General features: G+C 34.7%; 1 protein-coding gene across 3 annotated transcripts in view; it reads left to right on the top strand.

Moving 5' to 3' along the window:
* The window catches only part of RPS6KB1 (ribosomal protein S6 kinase B1), a 31,761-nt gene that overhangs the window by 6,952 nt on the left and 10,906 nt on the right, over window positions 1-13,903 (top strand). For 2 of the 3 annotated variants that reach the window (XM_051994120.1, XM_051994122.1), the window contains exons 2-7: window positions 527-576; window positions 3,465-3,585; window positions 5,274-5,342; window positions 6,920-7,067; window positions 10,586-10,643; window positions 12,162-12,289. In XM_051994120.1, coding sequence (XP_051850080.1) covers window positions 527-576; window positions 3,465-3,585; window positions 5,274-5,342; window positions 6,920-7,067; window positions 10,586-10,643; window positions 12,162-12,289 — 574 coding nt within the window. The remainder of the gene's footprint in view (window positions 1-526; window positions 577-3,464; window positions 3,586-5,273; window positions 5,343-6,919; window positions 7,068-10,585; window positions 10,644-12,161; window positions 12,290-13,903) is intronic. The other variant, XM_051994121.1, reaches the window with a different exon arrangement.

Genomic DNA, 13,903 nt, shown 5'->3' with positions numbered 1-13,903 from the left:
TTGGTCCTCTTGCAACAACTTTTAAATTTTGCCCCAACCAGAATAAAAAATACTGTAAAAACTACCCTATTTTAAAATGGTTGGTCTTATTTTAGCTTGTGATAGGAGAGTCAGTTTCCCATAGGAAAAATTCACATATTATGTCAATTTAGTATTTTGTGTTTGGAATGTGGTGATTTCAGTTTCAAAATGCAAATAATAAATACTTTTTTTGAACAGGTAGGAAACATAATTTTATGCAATTTCTAAAATAATTTGTTACCAGTTACTGATGAACAGTCTCAATAGCTATCAACTATTTAGAAAAATAGAATCTCCACAACAGTACTTGTGGAATTCTGATTGTTTAGTTAATTTTCTGTGAAAAGCATTTTGATGCCCTATAAACTGTTTCCTAAAAGTTTTTGTAAATTACTATGTTCAACTACTAATAAACCACAGAAATTTTCAGTTCTCTTAAGTGCTGTGCTTGACATAAATTATTTTACAGCCATGATGTTTAAAAAAAAATTAATCTTTTTTTCAGGGTCAGTTAAGTGAAAGCATGGACCATGGGGGAGTTGGACCATATGAAATGTAAGTTTGTTCTAAAAATTCTACTGAGTGCTAACTTTTATAGGCAATTAATTCTTAACAAACATTAGTTAGTGATTCTAATCAGTCTCAGATGTCTTATATATGTAGACTGCTTATTGAATTTAAAAGCTAAATCTGATGCTATTATAGCTGGGTAGAGACAATTTTGGGGTTATATTATGTCATAGTATATATTATGATATATATGTAGGCTCCTCAGAATCTGTTGCTAAGCATTTTGTCTTTTTTTTTTTTTTAATAGCTTTTTATTTACAAGTTATATGCATGGGTAATTTTATAAGTTCCAATTTTTCCCCTCCTTTCCCCCATCCCCTCCCCTAGATGGCAGGTTGATCAATACATGTTAAATATGTTAAAAGTATAAATTAAATACAAAATAAGTATACATGTCCAAACTGTTATTTTGTTGTACCAAAAGAATCAGACTCTGAAATAGTGTACAATCAACCTGTGAAGGAAATCAAAAATGCAGGTGGACAAAAATACAGGGATTGGGAATTCTATGTAATGGTTCTTAGTCATCTCCCAGAGTTCTTATGCTGGGTGTAGCTGGTTCAGTTCATTACTGCTCCATTGGAACTGGTTTGGTTCATGTCATTGCTGATGATGGCCACGTCCATCAGAATTGATCGACATAATATTGTTGTTGAAGTATATAATGGTCTCCTGGTCCTGCTCATTTCACTCAGTATCAGTTCATATAAATCTCTCCAGGCCTTTCTGAAATTATCCTGTGGGTCATTTCTTACCGAACAATAATTTTCCATAATATTCATATACTACAATTTATTCAGCCATTTTCTAATTGAGGGGCATCCACTCAGTTTCCAGTTTCTGGCCATTATAAACAAGGCTGCGACAAATATTCTTGCACTTGAGGGTCCCTTTCCCTTCTTTAAAATCTCTTTGGGATATAAAACCAGTAGTAACACTGCTGGATGAAAAATTTGATAACTTTTTGAGCATCGTTCCAAATTGCTCTCCAGAATGGCTGGATGTATTCACAATTCCACCAACAATGTAAGCATTTTGTCTTTTAAGAATTTTATTCTTTTAAGTAAAAATTTGAATATCATATGTGTCAGGATATCAAGCATCTATTTAATTGATATAGGTATTACTCCCTTTATACTGTCACCATAGCCTCTTTGGCTTAGTGAATGATCTTTGAAAATTCAACTTGGAGTCAATGCTTAGCTTAAAACTTATTGATATACCCTTTGAGAACTTAGGGCTGCTCCAGGCAGTTCTATGCCACAATACTCTATTAAATGACTTTAGTGGGTATTCATTCCATTGCTTAAATTTTTTTAAGTGATGTAAGTTCCATAGAAAAGTCAAGTATTTTTTGTTGTACATTATAAATGTTATTCTTATTGTAAAATATATCTATGTTTCTCTCTATATATACATAATGCCAAGTAACTGTTTGGTTAAGGATGAACATGTTGCTAGTTGGGTAGTAGATTTCTGTTCAGAACTAAGAAGATATAGTAATACAAGCATAATAGTCATGAAGAATTAATTTAGATCATTAGGCAAAATTGATGCCTTTTTTGATGTCCGTATTTTGGACTTAGAGCAAATTTGGAAAGATGAATGAATAGATTTAATTGTTTAAAAAAAAAAAAAAGTTACTCCTACAACCATAGAAGAGATTGGATTTTTTTCATTTTATTTTTATTCTGAATTTAAACCAAATAAAATGAGCATTTCAGTATATATTGCAGAACAGAAAGAGGACTATTCTTTCTGAAGCTGTAGACCTCCAGTATGCAGAACTTGGGTTTCTTAAGTATGTGATATAGTCAGCATGTTTTTTCAAAACTCCACTATTCATCTGTGATTACTCCTTTTTCTCTTATGGGAGGGTAGAGGGGTAACCCCGTTCTTTAAAAAAAAAAAGAAAGAAAGAAAGAAAAACAAGACCCTTGATTCAAATATGTATATATAGTCAAGTAAAACAGATTCCCATGTTGGCCATGTCCAAAAATGTGGCCATGTCCACATCTTATTCATCATTCTTATGTCAAAAAGTAAAGAGCATGTTTTTTTATCAGTCCTTTGGAGATAGTGTTATTATTTCCATTGATTAATTTTTAAAATAATTTCAAAATTGTTTTTCTTTATAGCATTCTATTGTTATTATCATATAAATTATTCTCCTGGTGCTGCTTACTTCACTTACATCATTTGACATAGTTTTTTCTGCACCAGTGCGTGTCATCATTTTTTATAATACCATGATGTTCTGTTGCATTCATGTATCCTAATTTGTTCTGCCATTCTCCAATTGAGAGGCACATCCTTAGTTTTTAGAGTTTTGTTATTACAAAAAGATTGGCTATAAATATTCTTCTACATATAGATTCTTTCTCTCTTTAATCTTTTAAGTTATAGCCTGCATAATAGTATTGCTGGGCCAAAGGGTAGGCATAGTTGAATCATTTGGGGGCATAGTTCCAAACTGGTTTTGGTTGGATATTTTTAGATAGCTCCCAGGATATTGCTCAGATTTCCAAATGAGCATAAAATCCAAACTTTGTCTTCCATAATATTCAAACTATGAAAGCAAATTTTTTTTTATATCACGTAGTTGATAAATCTTTTTCTACTTGTTTGCTCACATTTTTAAAGTATATGATGCTTATAAAATAAAATACAAATCTGATAGTTATTGTGAGAGCACTTTAATCTGAACTGTCATATAATTTTCCTATATAGCTCCGTTCAGAGTTTGGCTACTAAATTTCCTAATGTGCAGTTTTTACTTAACAGGGTTATTACATTTTTCTTTTTCTTTCTGAGAACATGATGAAGAAAATACATTTTTGCCAGTTGACTTTTGGTTTTGTTTTTCTCCCCAGTGGCATGGAACATTGTGAAAAATTTGAAATCTCAGAAACTAGTGTGAACAAAGGGCCAGAAAAAATAAGACCAGAATGTTTTGAGTTACTTCGAGTACTTGGTAAAGGAGGCTATGGAAAGGTAGGAAATACTTTTTTAGAGTTGTCATCCTAAATAAGAACTGTCTTAATCTGGAAGTGGATAGCTTGATCATCTAAACTGTTGGTCCTAGAACCAGTCTTTAATAGGTGGAAGAAGTGGCCCTATATTTGAAGTGACCAGAAGATTCTCTTCCATCTATCATCACCTTGCAGGTGTTAACAACATGCAAAATTCATTATTCTTGAGTTAAGTAGGTCATCCTCTTTTAAAATTCTCATATATATCTCTGGGAAAGGGTATTATTCTAAATGTTCATTAGGTACTAATTGAGGCTGGATTTTTAGGACCACAAAAGAATTAAGTGCCGGGGCTGTAGGAATGAGTTTAGGAGAATAGTACTGGAGATAAATTTTGCCTATTTCAAATGGCCAAAATTGTCCCTTTTATCAAGATGCTTGAAAATTTGGTGAGGGTAAAACGTGCTCTGTCAGAAGGCAAAATTTGGATAGTAACGTTCCTTAGGGAGTATGTTACTTTTTTCAATATGGTGTATATGTAATTAATTTTTACAAACCTAACATAGATTATTCTTAAAATTGAGGATAATAAGTGAACACCAAAGCCAAAATATCTTGAACACTCAAACTTTGAATATTAGCTATTGCTTGAAAATTATTTCACCATGGTCTCTAAGTCCTGCTTGCCTCTGACATAGTCTAGAGAAATCACTTAACCTTTCATTGCACCAGGCCAAAGTTTCTTAAACTGTGGATCACAGTCCCATATGGGATTGCATACTGAATATGAGAGTCCTGAAAAATTTGGCAGCAATAAAATGTATCAAATATTCCACTAAGATTTAATTTTTTAATGTAAAAATAAGCATATCCATCTTATTAGTATTTGTTTTCATTTTTAATAAATGGTAAAATATGTATATCAAAGATTTATTTTAAAATAAATTTCTTTATGATTATCAGCAAATGTTTGATTTGTAAACCTATTTTATATACCTATTTACCTGGGGTTGCATAAAAATTTCTCAGCAAAAAAGGGGTCACAATTAGAAAAAGCTTAGGAAACCATGTCAGAACATGTCAGAAGATTCAGAGAAGATGCTGATGTGCTTTGGTAAAAAGATGTTTTTTCATCTGAGAGTTCCTTGTTATCAATGAAATCACAGGTTCTTTCTTTATTACTTTTCTTTATGTTATCATAGGCTGTATGTTAAACAATACTTACATCTTACTGACCTCCACATTACTATATTGCTGAATTGTGAAGCAAAAACAGTGAAAACTTTCTGATCATTTATAGAAGAAATTTCTGAAATGTAGCAGAATTTTTAGTTTTGTCTAAATTTTTCTTTGAACTTTGCCTATAATTTGTTCTAAACAAAATTTTGGATTTTGTAAAGGAACATTCTGTATATTTGAGATCCTACTGCACAATTTTTTCCAAGACATGGCAACAGACCAAAAGAAGAAAACTACTAAATGCTCTGTACAAATTAGTTTTCAGTTCTCAAGTTCGCAGAGTTTTCAGGTTTTCAGATCAGTTACACATAGTGCTTATAGCTTTGGGGATACTCTATTTAAAGTTTACTTATTCCTTTTTTTTTTTTTTTAAATTAGGAAGGATGAAAGTTTGACTTGAAGTTCTACCTGTCACCAGTTCAATTTTTGGTTATTTATAATTATCTGTTACATTTAACTTTTGTTACCCAGGTTTTCCAAGTACGAAAAGTAACAGGAGCAAATACTGGGAAAATATTTGCCATGAAGGTGCTTAAAAAGGTGACTACTCCTTACTTTCCATATAATCTTTTTTCTTACTTTTACCAACTTCTTTGGTTGCGTGTGCTTTGGAAGGATATGGTGATAGTGGGAGTTTCCCCAAAGAAACATACTGATTATTTGGTTTATTAAGATGTTTGTGTCAGCTTGACCTTCAGCTTCTTCAATATTACATGCCAACTAGGCACAATGCTTGGACCTGAAAATGCAAAGATATAAATGACATAAGTATTATCTTCAAGGATAACTTCAAGGAACTTAAAATTGTCTTTGATATGTCATTCAGTTTTTCTATTTCCCTATTGGTAGTAGAGTAAAGAATCAAATGTATACAAGAATAAGCAGAATACAGGGTATAGAGTGAGGTGGGCAAAGGAAAGATCCAATGTATTTTAGGATAACGTGAAGAAGAAAAGATCACTTGGATCATATTTAGCAGAGTTGGGAGGAATAGGGTGGAAAGGAGACAGAGGGCTCTGGAAGAAGGAACCACTAATTTAATCTTTTGAGAGAAAATGAGAATTTTGGAGAGGGATACAGTGTAGCCATGAGAGAGGGTCTGTGTGACAGTGGAGTCAGGAGTGAACATGTCAAGTTTGAGAAGTAGCAAGTAGTTCAGTTTGGCTATAATGCAGAATATAAGAAGAACAATCATATTAAGATTGGAAAGGTAGGGACTACTTTTTGTATACAGAGGGAGTCCTGTGTAGGTTCCCAAAAAGACAATAAGCAATCACTGAAGTAGAACATTTCAAAAAGTACCTCTGTCTCTTCTCAAGGTGAATGTTGCCAATATAGATGTGGGCTTTTCTGTTGGCTGGCAGGGGCTTGTCAGTTCTTCTCTTTAAGGCATTATATAAGTAGCTCTCTGGGCTGAAAGTTAAAAAACACAGATTCTAAGCTTACTGTTAGTTTTAGATCTTATCTAAAGTTTCTGAACCTTAATTTCTGTTAACACTTTCTATTTGACCTTTCTTTTGCAAGGTTTTGAGAAATAACAAGTTTATTATACTGAGTTTTGAAATAGAAAAATTAATACTTACCCAGGAAATGTTTTGAGAGTTCTGGGTTTGAGACTTGAATCACTGTTCTTGAATTAGAGGCTTCTAAATAAATACTGATCAGAATTATACCCTGTGATAGATGTGGTGTTTATCATTTCTGAAAGCTATGCTGAGAAATTTTGGAGGAAGGATAATAGCAATAATATATTAATATATTATATCTCAATGATAACCATGTGGAATCACAGAGCCAGGTTTGGGGAAGACAAAAAAGTGCACTTGGTGAGAAAAGGATGTTAGTACCAGTGGCACATTATCCTTACAAGATCAGTTTGAGTACTCTAGGCAACAGCATGGGTCACCAATCCCAAAGGATGGCCTTGCTAACAGATTAACTGTCTTGACCATACTATGTGTGGGGAGTGGTGAAAAATTATTGATTCCCATCAATCTTTGCTGATTTTGATAATATTAAAAAAAATGGATTTTCCATTAAGTGTGCATAGAGCACAGCTACGTCTGATATAAATGCCTAGACTGTTTTGTTATATCATGTTATCTTTCTTCTTTTAGGCTATGATAGTAAGAAATGCAAAAGATACAGCTCATACAAAAGCAGAACGAAATATCCTCGAAGAAGTAAAGCATCCCTTCATTGTGGACTTAATTTATGCCTTTCAGACTGGTGGAAAACTCTACCTCATCCTGGAGTATCTCAGTGGTCAGTATGATTTGAATTTCCTTATTCCTAATTGTTGTAGAAACTCATGAATGTTGTATAAAAGATAACATTGTCCTATTTTAGAATAAAGTTTATAATTTATATAAAATATGCTTTTTCAGCTTAGCCAGTACTTACTTAGGGATTTGCTCTGTGTAAGGTTCTGTGATAAGTGTTGAGAATACAAAAATGACACAGTTTCTGGTCTTGAAATTAGTCTATCGTGTGTGTGTGTGTGTGTGTGTGTGTGTGTGTGTGTCTGTCTGTGTGTGTGTGTCTGTGTCTGTGTCTGTGTGTATTTTTTTTTTTTTTTGCTGAGGAAATTGGGGTGACTTGCCCAGGTCACACAGCTAGGAAGTATTAATTAAGTTTTAGAGGCCAGATTTGAACACAGGTCCTCCTGACTTCAGGGCTGACACTCCATCCACTGCACCACCTAGCTGCCCCCATCTATCAGATATTATATGACAAATACACAATTATGTGTAACATAAGGTAGAGTGTGATGAGATACAGGAAAGACCTGGACACAGTGCTTTGGGAAGTATGGAGAAAGGAAAAATCAGTTTCATCTGGGGATTCAATGAGGAGATAGCATCTAACTTCAACTTTAAAATAAGAAAGAGATTGGCAGGTGGAGAGGAAAAGGAAATGCATCTTTTGCATGTAAGATTCTCTGTTAGGACATAGAGGGAGGCAGTGGTTTGTCAAGTTTATGTAACAGCTATTAGTACAATTTGGTGGAATATTCAATCTAAGCAAAATAGGAGGAAAGGTAATCTACTAAAAGAATGGGGATTAAACTGGGGGCTTGAAGAAGAGCCAGTGTGAGGAATGGGATAGAGATGTTACAAAAGACAAATAAAAGGGCTTGCCATTTTGCAGTGAAGGCCTAATTTAGATTTTTTATATATATATATATATATATTCACCACAATACGTGAATTCCTCCAGTAGCTTGGGCTTTTAAGTTAGAGCGGAGAAGCTGGATGGAGGGATGAAGATTAGCATGAAAGGGGGTTAAGAGAAGAGTAGAAGATAGTACCTTAACATCTTGTTCATAACTTGCACTTAAATAAAAATGACACATGACTAAAGTAGTTTTTTTTAAACTTTTTAATCTTAAATGTTCAAATCTCATGATAGTCATTTATTCAGTGGGGTAATAAAAATTTACCCTTATGTACTGAAACATGGGATACTGTGATACAAATAAAATTGTTATTTCTTTATAATCCTGAATTTTTTAGAGAGCACTGAAATATTAGTGGGAATGAATATGACAATTTATTTGAATTGGATCTGTCAACAAACATGTAGCACTTACGATGTGACAGGCAAACATGGTGAGGCTGCAAAATAGAGAGCTGACTTGGGAGGTGGGACAGCATCCTCGTCTAGGGCTTGTAACACATCCTTTTAGTGCCTGGACAGCTTTGAGTGTCACCATCTGTATTGGTTGCTGGAGTTTTGGCACAAGTTCAAAAAAAAGAAAGAAAGAAAGAAAGAAAACATGCAGGTGCTAGAGATATTGATACCAAAATGAAACAGCCCTTTCTTTCAGGAGTTTACATTGTATCAGGAGATACAACATAAACACATGTAATTATATATCAGAGAGATACAAGGTAATTAAAAAAAATTTTGTTTGTTTGGTTTTTGTTTTTGGAGAGGCAGTTGGGGTTAAGTGACTTGCTCAGGGTCACACAGCTACTAAGTATTAAGGTCTGAGACTAGGTTTAAACTTGAGTCCTCATGATTCCAGAACCAGTGCTCTAGCCACTGGGCCATCTTGCTACCTCTACGATAATTTGTTGAGGAAGCTCTAGCAACTGGAGGAATCAGGAAGGACCTAACATAGAAAGTGTTTGAGTTGAGCCTTGAAAGGAACTAGGGATGTCAAGAAAAGTCAAATAAGGAAGTAGAGCATTCAGGCATGAGGAACAGCCAGGGTAAGAAAGTTGGTTTGGCTGGAATGTGGTGGAGAGCACACATGGTCAGGTCACAAAAACAGAAAATAGCTGGGGAAGAGTTTGGGATACTAAAAAGGATTTATATTTGTTACTAGAAGGGGTAGAAAGCTTTTTAGAAAGAGTTTGAGGGACAGAGTCATACTTGTGCTTTAGCACTATCGTTTTGGCAGCTCTGGAGGATTGTAAAGGAGATCTAGGGATGCTGAGACAAGAGAGAGCAACTGGAGGTTGTTGGGCCTTTGTTCCTGAAGAGCCACGGCACCAGGGAGGTGACGCCATGACACACAGGTGGATTGGAGTGAAGTGAGAGGCCCGCAATCATCCACAAAGTCCCTGTCTCACATTCTCTTCTGGTGGCCAGATGCAGGATGGCTGGAGGGAAGCCTTGGTCTAAGCTAAGGTTTCTAAGCGGTCTCAAGGGCTGCCCATTGGCTGATGAAGGCTACAATTCAGGGAACAATTGGAATAGGTTAGGCAACAGGTTATGAGGCCAAATAGGGCCGTGACCAGAGGAGGAGGAAGAATGGAAGTTGGACTGGTAGGGTCAGGAAGGGTAAGGGGTTAAAGATGAGGTTCAAGAGTGTGAACCTGAATGCTCAGAAGGAATCAGAAATCAAAAAGTTCAGAAGTTTGGTTTGGGTTTGAAGGAGGAGGAAGATAATGGATTCAATTTTGGACACATCCAGAACAGACCTTGTAATAGATCTATAGTCAAAGGGTGAGCTATGAATAACTATATAGCAAAGGAAGTACTTTGCAGATATATTTCAGATAGACTCCAAGATTCTGTGGTAAGAGGAAAACTGAGAGGCAGTAGTGTCAGTAAAATCCAGAGAAGAGAAAATGTCCAGGAAGTAGAGCTTGGTTGTCAGTGATGTAGGCTTCAGAGAAGTCCAGAAGGATGAGGATGGTGAGAAGGCCATCATATATTTGGCAATTGAGAGGTAATGGCTAGCTTTGGAGAAAGCAGTTTCAGTGGCATGCTGAAGTTGGAAGCCAGATTATAAGGGGTTGAAAAGTCTGATAAAATGAGTGAATTGAGATAAGACAACCTAATGCCTGTTGTTTGCTATGGGACATTTACTTCAAGTAAACCATCCTTCCCTAGGCAAAATTTTGTGTGCTTTTTTCATAATTTGTTTATTTCTTTTGTAGAGGGAGGGTCCAGATTTCATTTAGGCCTAGATTTGGTGTTAGCTCTTGTGGGAGATTTAGCACCCTGGATTGCTCTGAGTCTTGCCATCTGTATTGGTTGCTGACCCAGAGGGTTTAGACATTTTGTAAATAGTGTGGCTAGTTATTAATTGTATACTAGCACATCTCCTTTTATGGATAATTTTTATTGATGCTTAAATCATAAGGTTTTACTTCATCTGAAATCTTTACAAATATGCAGTTTGTATAGGTAAAACCTAAGGTTTCAAGGCAGATCTTCATTATAGTTTTCAAACCATTATCTTTATTATCATATAAAATAGAAATACTTAGTTTAAAAAGAAAGGCCAGAAATGGAGATTATTTCTAATATCTTTTTCATCCTTCCAGGAGGAGAATTATTTATGCAGTTAGAAAGAGAGGGAATATTTATGGAAGATACAGCTTGGTAAGTGTGATTTTTGTGATTTCATGGTTTTTGATAATTCATAAAATTAAAAAATAAGAGTCCTATTCTCCTTATGGATAGTCAGATTTGCAGAGGTTCTTCACACACAAATTCTTCATGAACAATTTTGAGGCTACATTGCTTCTCACTCTTTATCTGCATTCCATACTGTAGGTAGAAGGCTTTTCATGCCTGTATTCATTCTTGCTGGGGCTTTATTTTAGCTGGTGAGCCACCACAGAGAGAAGGGGGATAGGGGGAGGAGGAAGAGACAGACAGGCACATGGAGCTGGAGAAGAAGGTGTCAGAAATCACCTTTTTCCGAAGTCTTCTCCCATGGGTTCACTGTGGTCAGACAGTATCTTCACGTTGTACTCACTTCAATATTTTAAAGAGTCATGATTTCATCTGTCTGGGTATTATTACCTCTAGCCACACAGACTTTAGCAGATTATTATGCATGAATTTCTGTGGCTGAAAAATCATTATCTAGTGAATAGTCTTCTGAAACTGAGCCTCTGAATTTAGGAGGTTGGTCTTTGAATGAAATACACACTAGCCATACCTGAAGCCTTTCTAGAACCTTATGCCTTTGAAAGCCTATAGTCCTCTCCATACCAGAAGGTACTTGAGTAAAGTAGGTCTTAATACTGTTTTGGAAATTGAAAAGTTGTATATGAAGTTACTATGTTAGGTAATGATAATTGTTTATGTAGTAATTGAAGACAAGACTAAACTTAAATGTGTAATGCTAATTACCAAACTGCATTCCATTATTTCATTTCAGGTTTTTTCTAACAGAAGTTATATTTGAGAACCTTAGAGATTGAAATTCTTTAATAGAACTCTTCAAGTCCTTTTGGAGTCTGTTAGTGGTCTTAGGTCTTAGGTGTAAAATTAATTGCCTCATTTTCCAAGATCTATCCTGGAGGAGTAATAGCTTTGTGCTGCAGCCAGAGTCCTACAGTGCTTTGTGCTTTTCCAATCCAAAGGGGGTTGACTCAGCCCTTTAATCTATGGAGGTAGATGAATTTGAATTCCCTAGTGTTCAGGTTGTGGGCTGGCTCCAATTGGACCTTGATTTAGTAAATGTGTACAATAAATGAGCTTTATTCAACCTCAAGCAAGAGTGAGCATGGAAGAAGAGCTTCAAACTAGGGCATTTGATTTGAGACAAACAAAACTCCATATAGGATTTTTAAAGGTAGAAATGGGTAAAGGGAAATGTTTTCAACTGTTTATTCTAAGCAAAAGAAAACTTGACCAGTGAGAGATTGAACTACTTGAAACTATTTTGAAATTGTAGTGGTTTCCTAAAGCAAATTAATACTTGACAGTTTTACTTTGTTATATCCTTTAGCAAAAACAAAACTAGGCAATTTTCCCTAATAATTTACTCTTTTGTACGTCTCATGTTTCTTTTAAGGAATTGTTGTTCCATACCTGACTGTTTAAAATATATGAGTTGATTTCGGACTGGCTAATATTTTTAATTATATCAAATCACTTTTGTTCCAGCTTTTACTTGGCAGAAATCTCCATGGCTTTGGGACATTTACATCAAAAAGGGATCATCTACAGAGACCTGAAGCCGGAAAATATCATGCTTAATCACCAAGGTGGAGATAACAGTAAACAATTCTATAGTAAATAATCATCTTAAAATTCTCTTTGTAGGTCACACCATTTTTAAAGTCCCCACATTCATTTCACTAAAATTCTTCTCATCAAATTTCAAAGCACCAAGATGCTTGCTGGCATTTAACTATTTTGTTTCCTTTTGACTATGAGATTGAGAGAGTTGAACATTTCTAATTAAGGTAGTGACTTCCTTTAATTACACTTAAAAGAAATATTATTTCCCTTGCCTTTATTTCATTTTTCTACCACAGGAAGGTTTTTAATACATAGCAGTACTGAGGATAGGGAACCAAAAATCAAACCCAAAGACTAATTTTTTTATTTTAAAGTAGGACACAATTCTGATTTAAAAAAAAAAAACAAACTCCTTTATACATTGGGACATACTTGAAATGAACTTTAATAAGTACTGATAGTTTTACTTTCTATCATGAATTGTTTGAATCACTGTTGCTTAGAACAGAAATTTGAATCAAACAGAAAATTTATTACAGTGCTGAAAAAAAAAAATTAGTGGCATTCCTCTGGGTTTCCCATCCTTGCCAGAGACAAGGTAAGGATAGCCATGTGCTGTTGCAGACAGAAGGCTTCCACATTTACATCAGAAGTGACCAGTTCAATCCTTACCAAAACAAGAATCCCCCTCTACAACATACCTGACTAGTTCTTTTCTTATACCTTTTCCTGTATGTTCATTAAATCTATACTGGTTGACTCATATTTTGGACTATATTTGATTTCTTTAAAAATCACTTCAGAAACTAATATTTGAGAATCAGAATCCATTCCTAATCATTAGTCATGAGCATCTTTGTTCATATCTAGAATCTCAGTTCTGTTGTCACGCCAATGTTTGGCAATGTCTATTCTTAAAAGAATCCTTCCTTTTCTTCTCCATTTCATGTGCATGATTGTTTGTTTAAATTTCAGCTTTATGAACAATCCCTCCAGAGTTGTGTTACTGAATAGAAACAGATAAATACACTAGATTAACTTTTCACACAGGATTGGGAAGTTGAAGGGGGAGAGGAAGGGAAGGGACACCAAATGTGTGGTTGCTATTATTAGGTTCCTATGGAAACAGGGTATCTTGAAGTATCCTTAACTTAATTTAGCTAAAAAGGAAATCCAGTAAAATTACTTCTTGGACAATAAGGTAGTATCATATGTAAAATAAAGGGTGAAGCCTATGCCTTTCTATAAAGACATTTGCTTTTCAAATACTTTGAAATGTTCTGTGAATTTCTTCATTATATCTTTTGGGCATGGGATCTTTTTGCCTTTTTGATTTTCAGTTCTTTGTGTATATGTGTGTATCAGTATTTAAGCTATGGTTCTGAATTCTGAAATAAATGACATTAGTGTAACCTATTAGATTAATCTCCTTTTGATGTTAATTCCCACATCATGTTGATATGTCATTTCTCTTACTTTGAATACATAGTAAATTTTCACACAGATCAGGAGGCCTAATGGCTTAACCCTGTCTGAGGAATAAGAAAGCAAATAGCTGAGGGGTTTCTAATGATTTAAGCAAAGGAAAAGCCTGAGATGAAAGTGCCATTTAGTGAGAGATATATGTTTTTGGTTGTTTCTCTCACATAGCAATTTCATTTATT

This window comes from Antechinus flavipes, chromosome 4 (genome assembly GCF_016432865.1).
Source record: "Antechinus flavipes isolate AdamAnt ecotype Samford, QLD, Australia chromosome 4, AdamAnt_v2, whole genome shotgun sequence".
Taxonomy (NCBI): domain Eukaryota; kingdom Metazoa; phylum Chordata; class Mammalia; order Dasyuromorphia; family Dasyuridae; genus Antechinus; species Antechinus flavipes.
The sequence above is the reverse complement of the archived record's forward strand: the minus strand, read 5'-3'. Positions and strand labels throughout refer to the sequence as shown.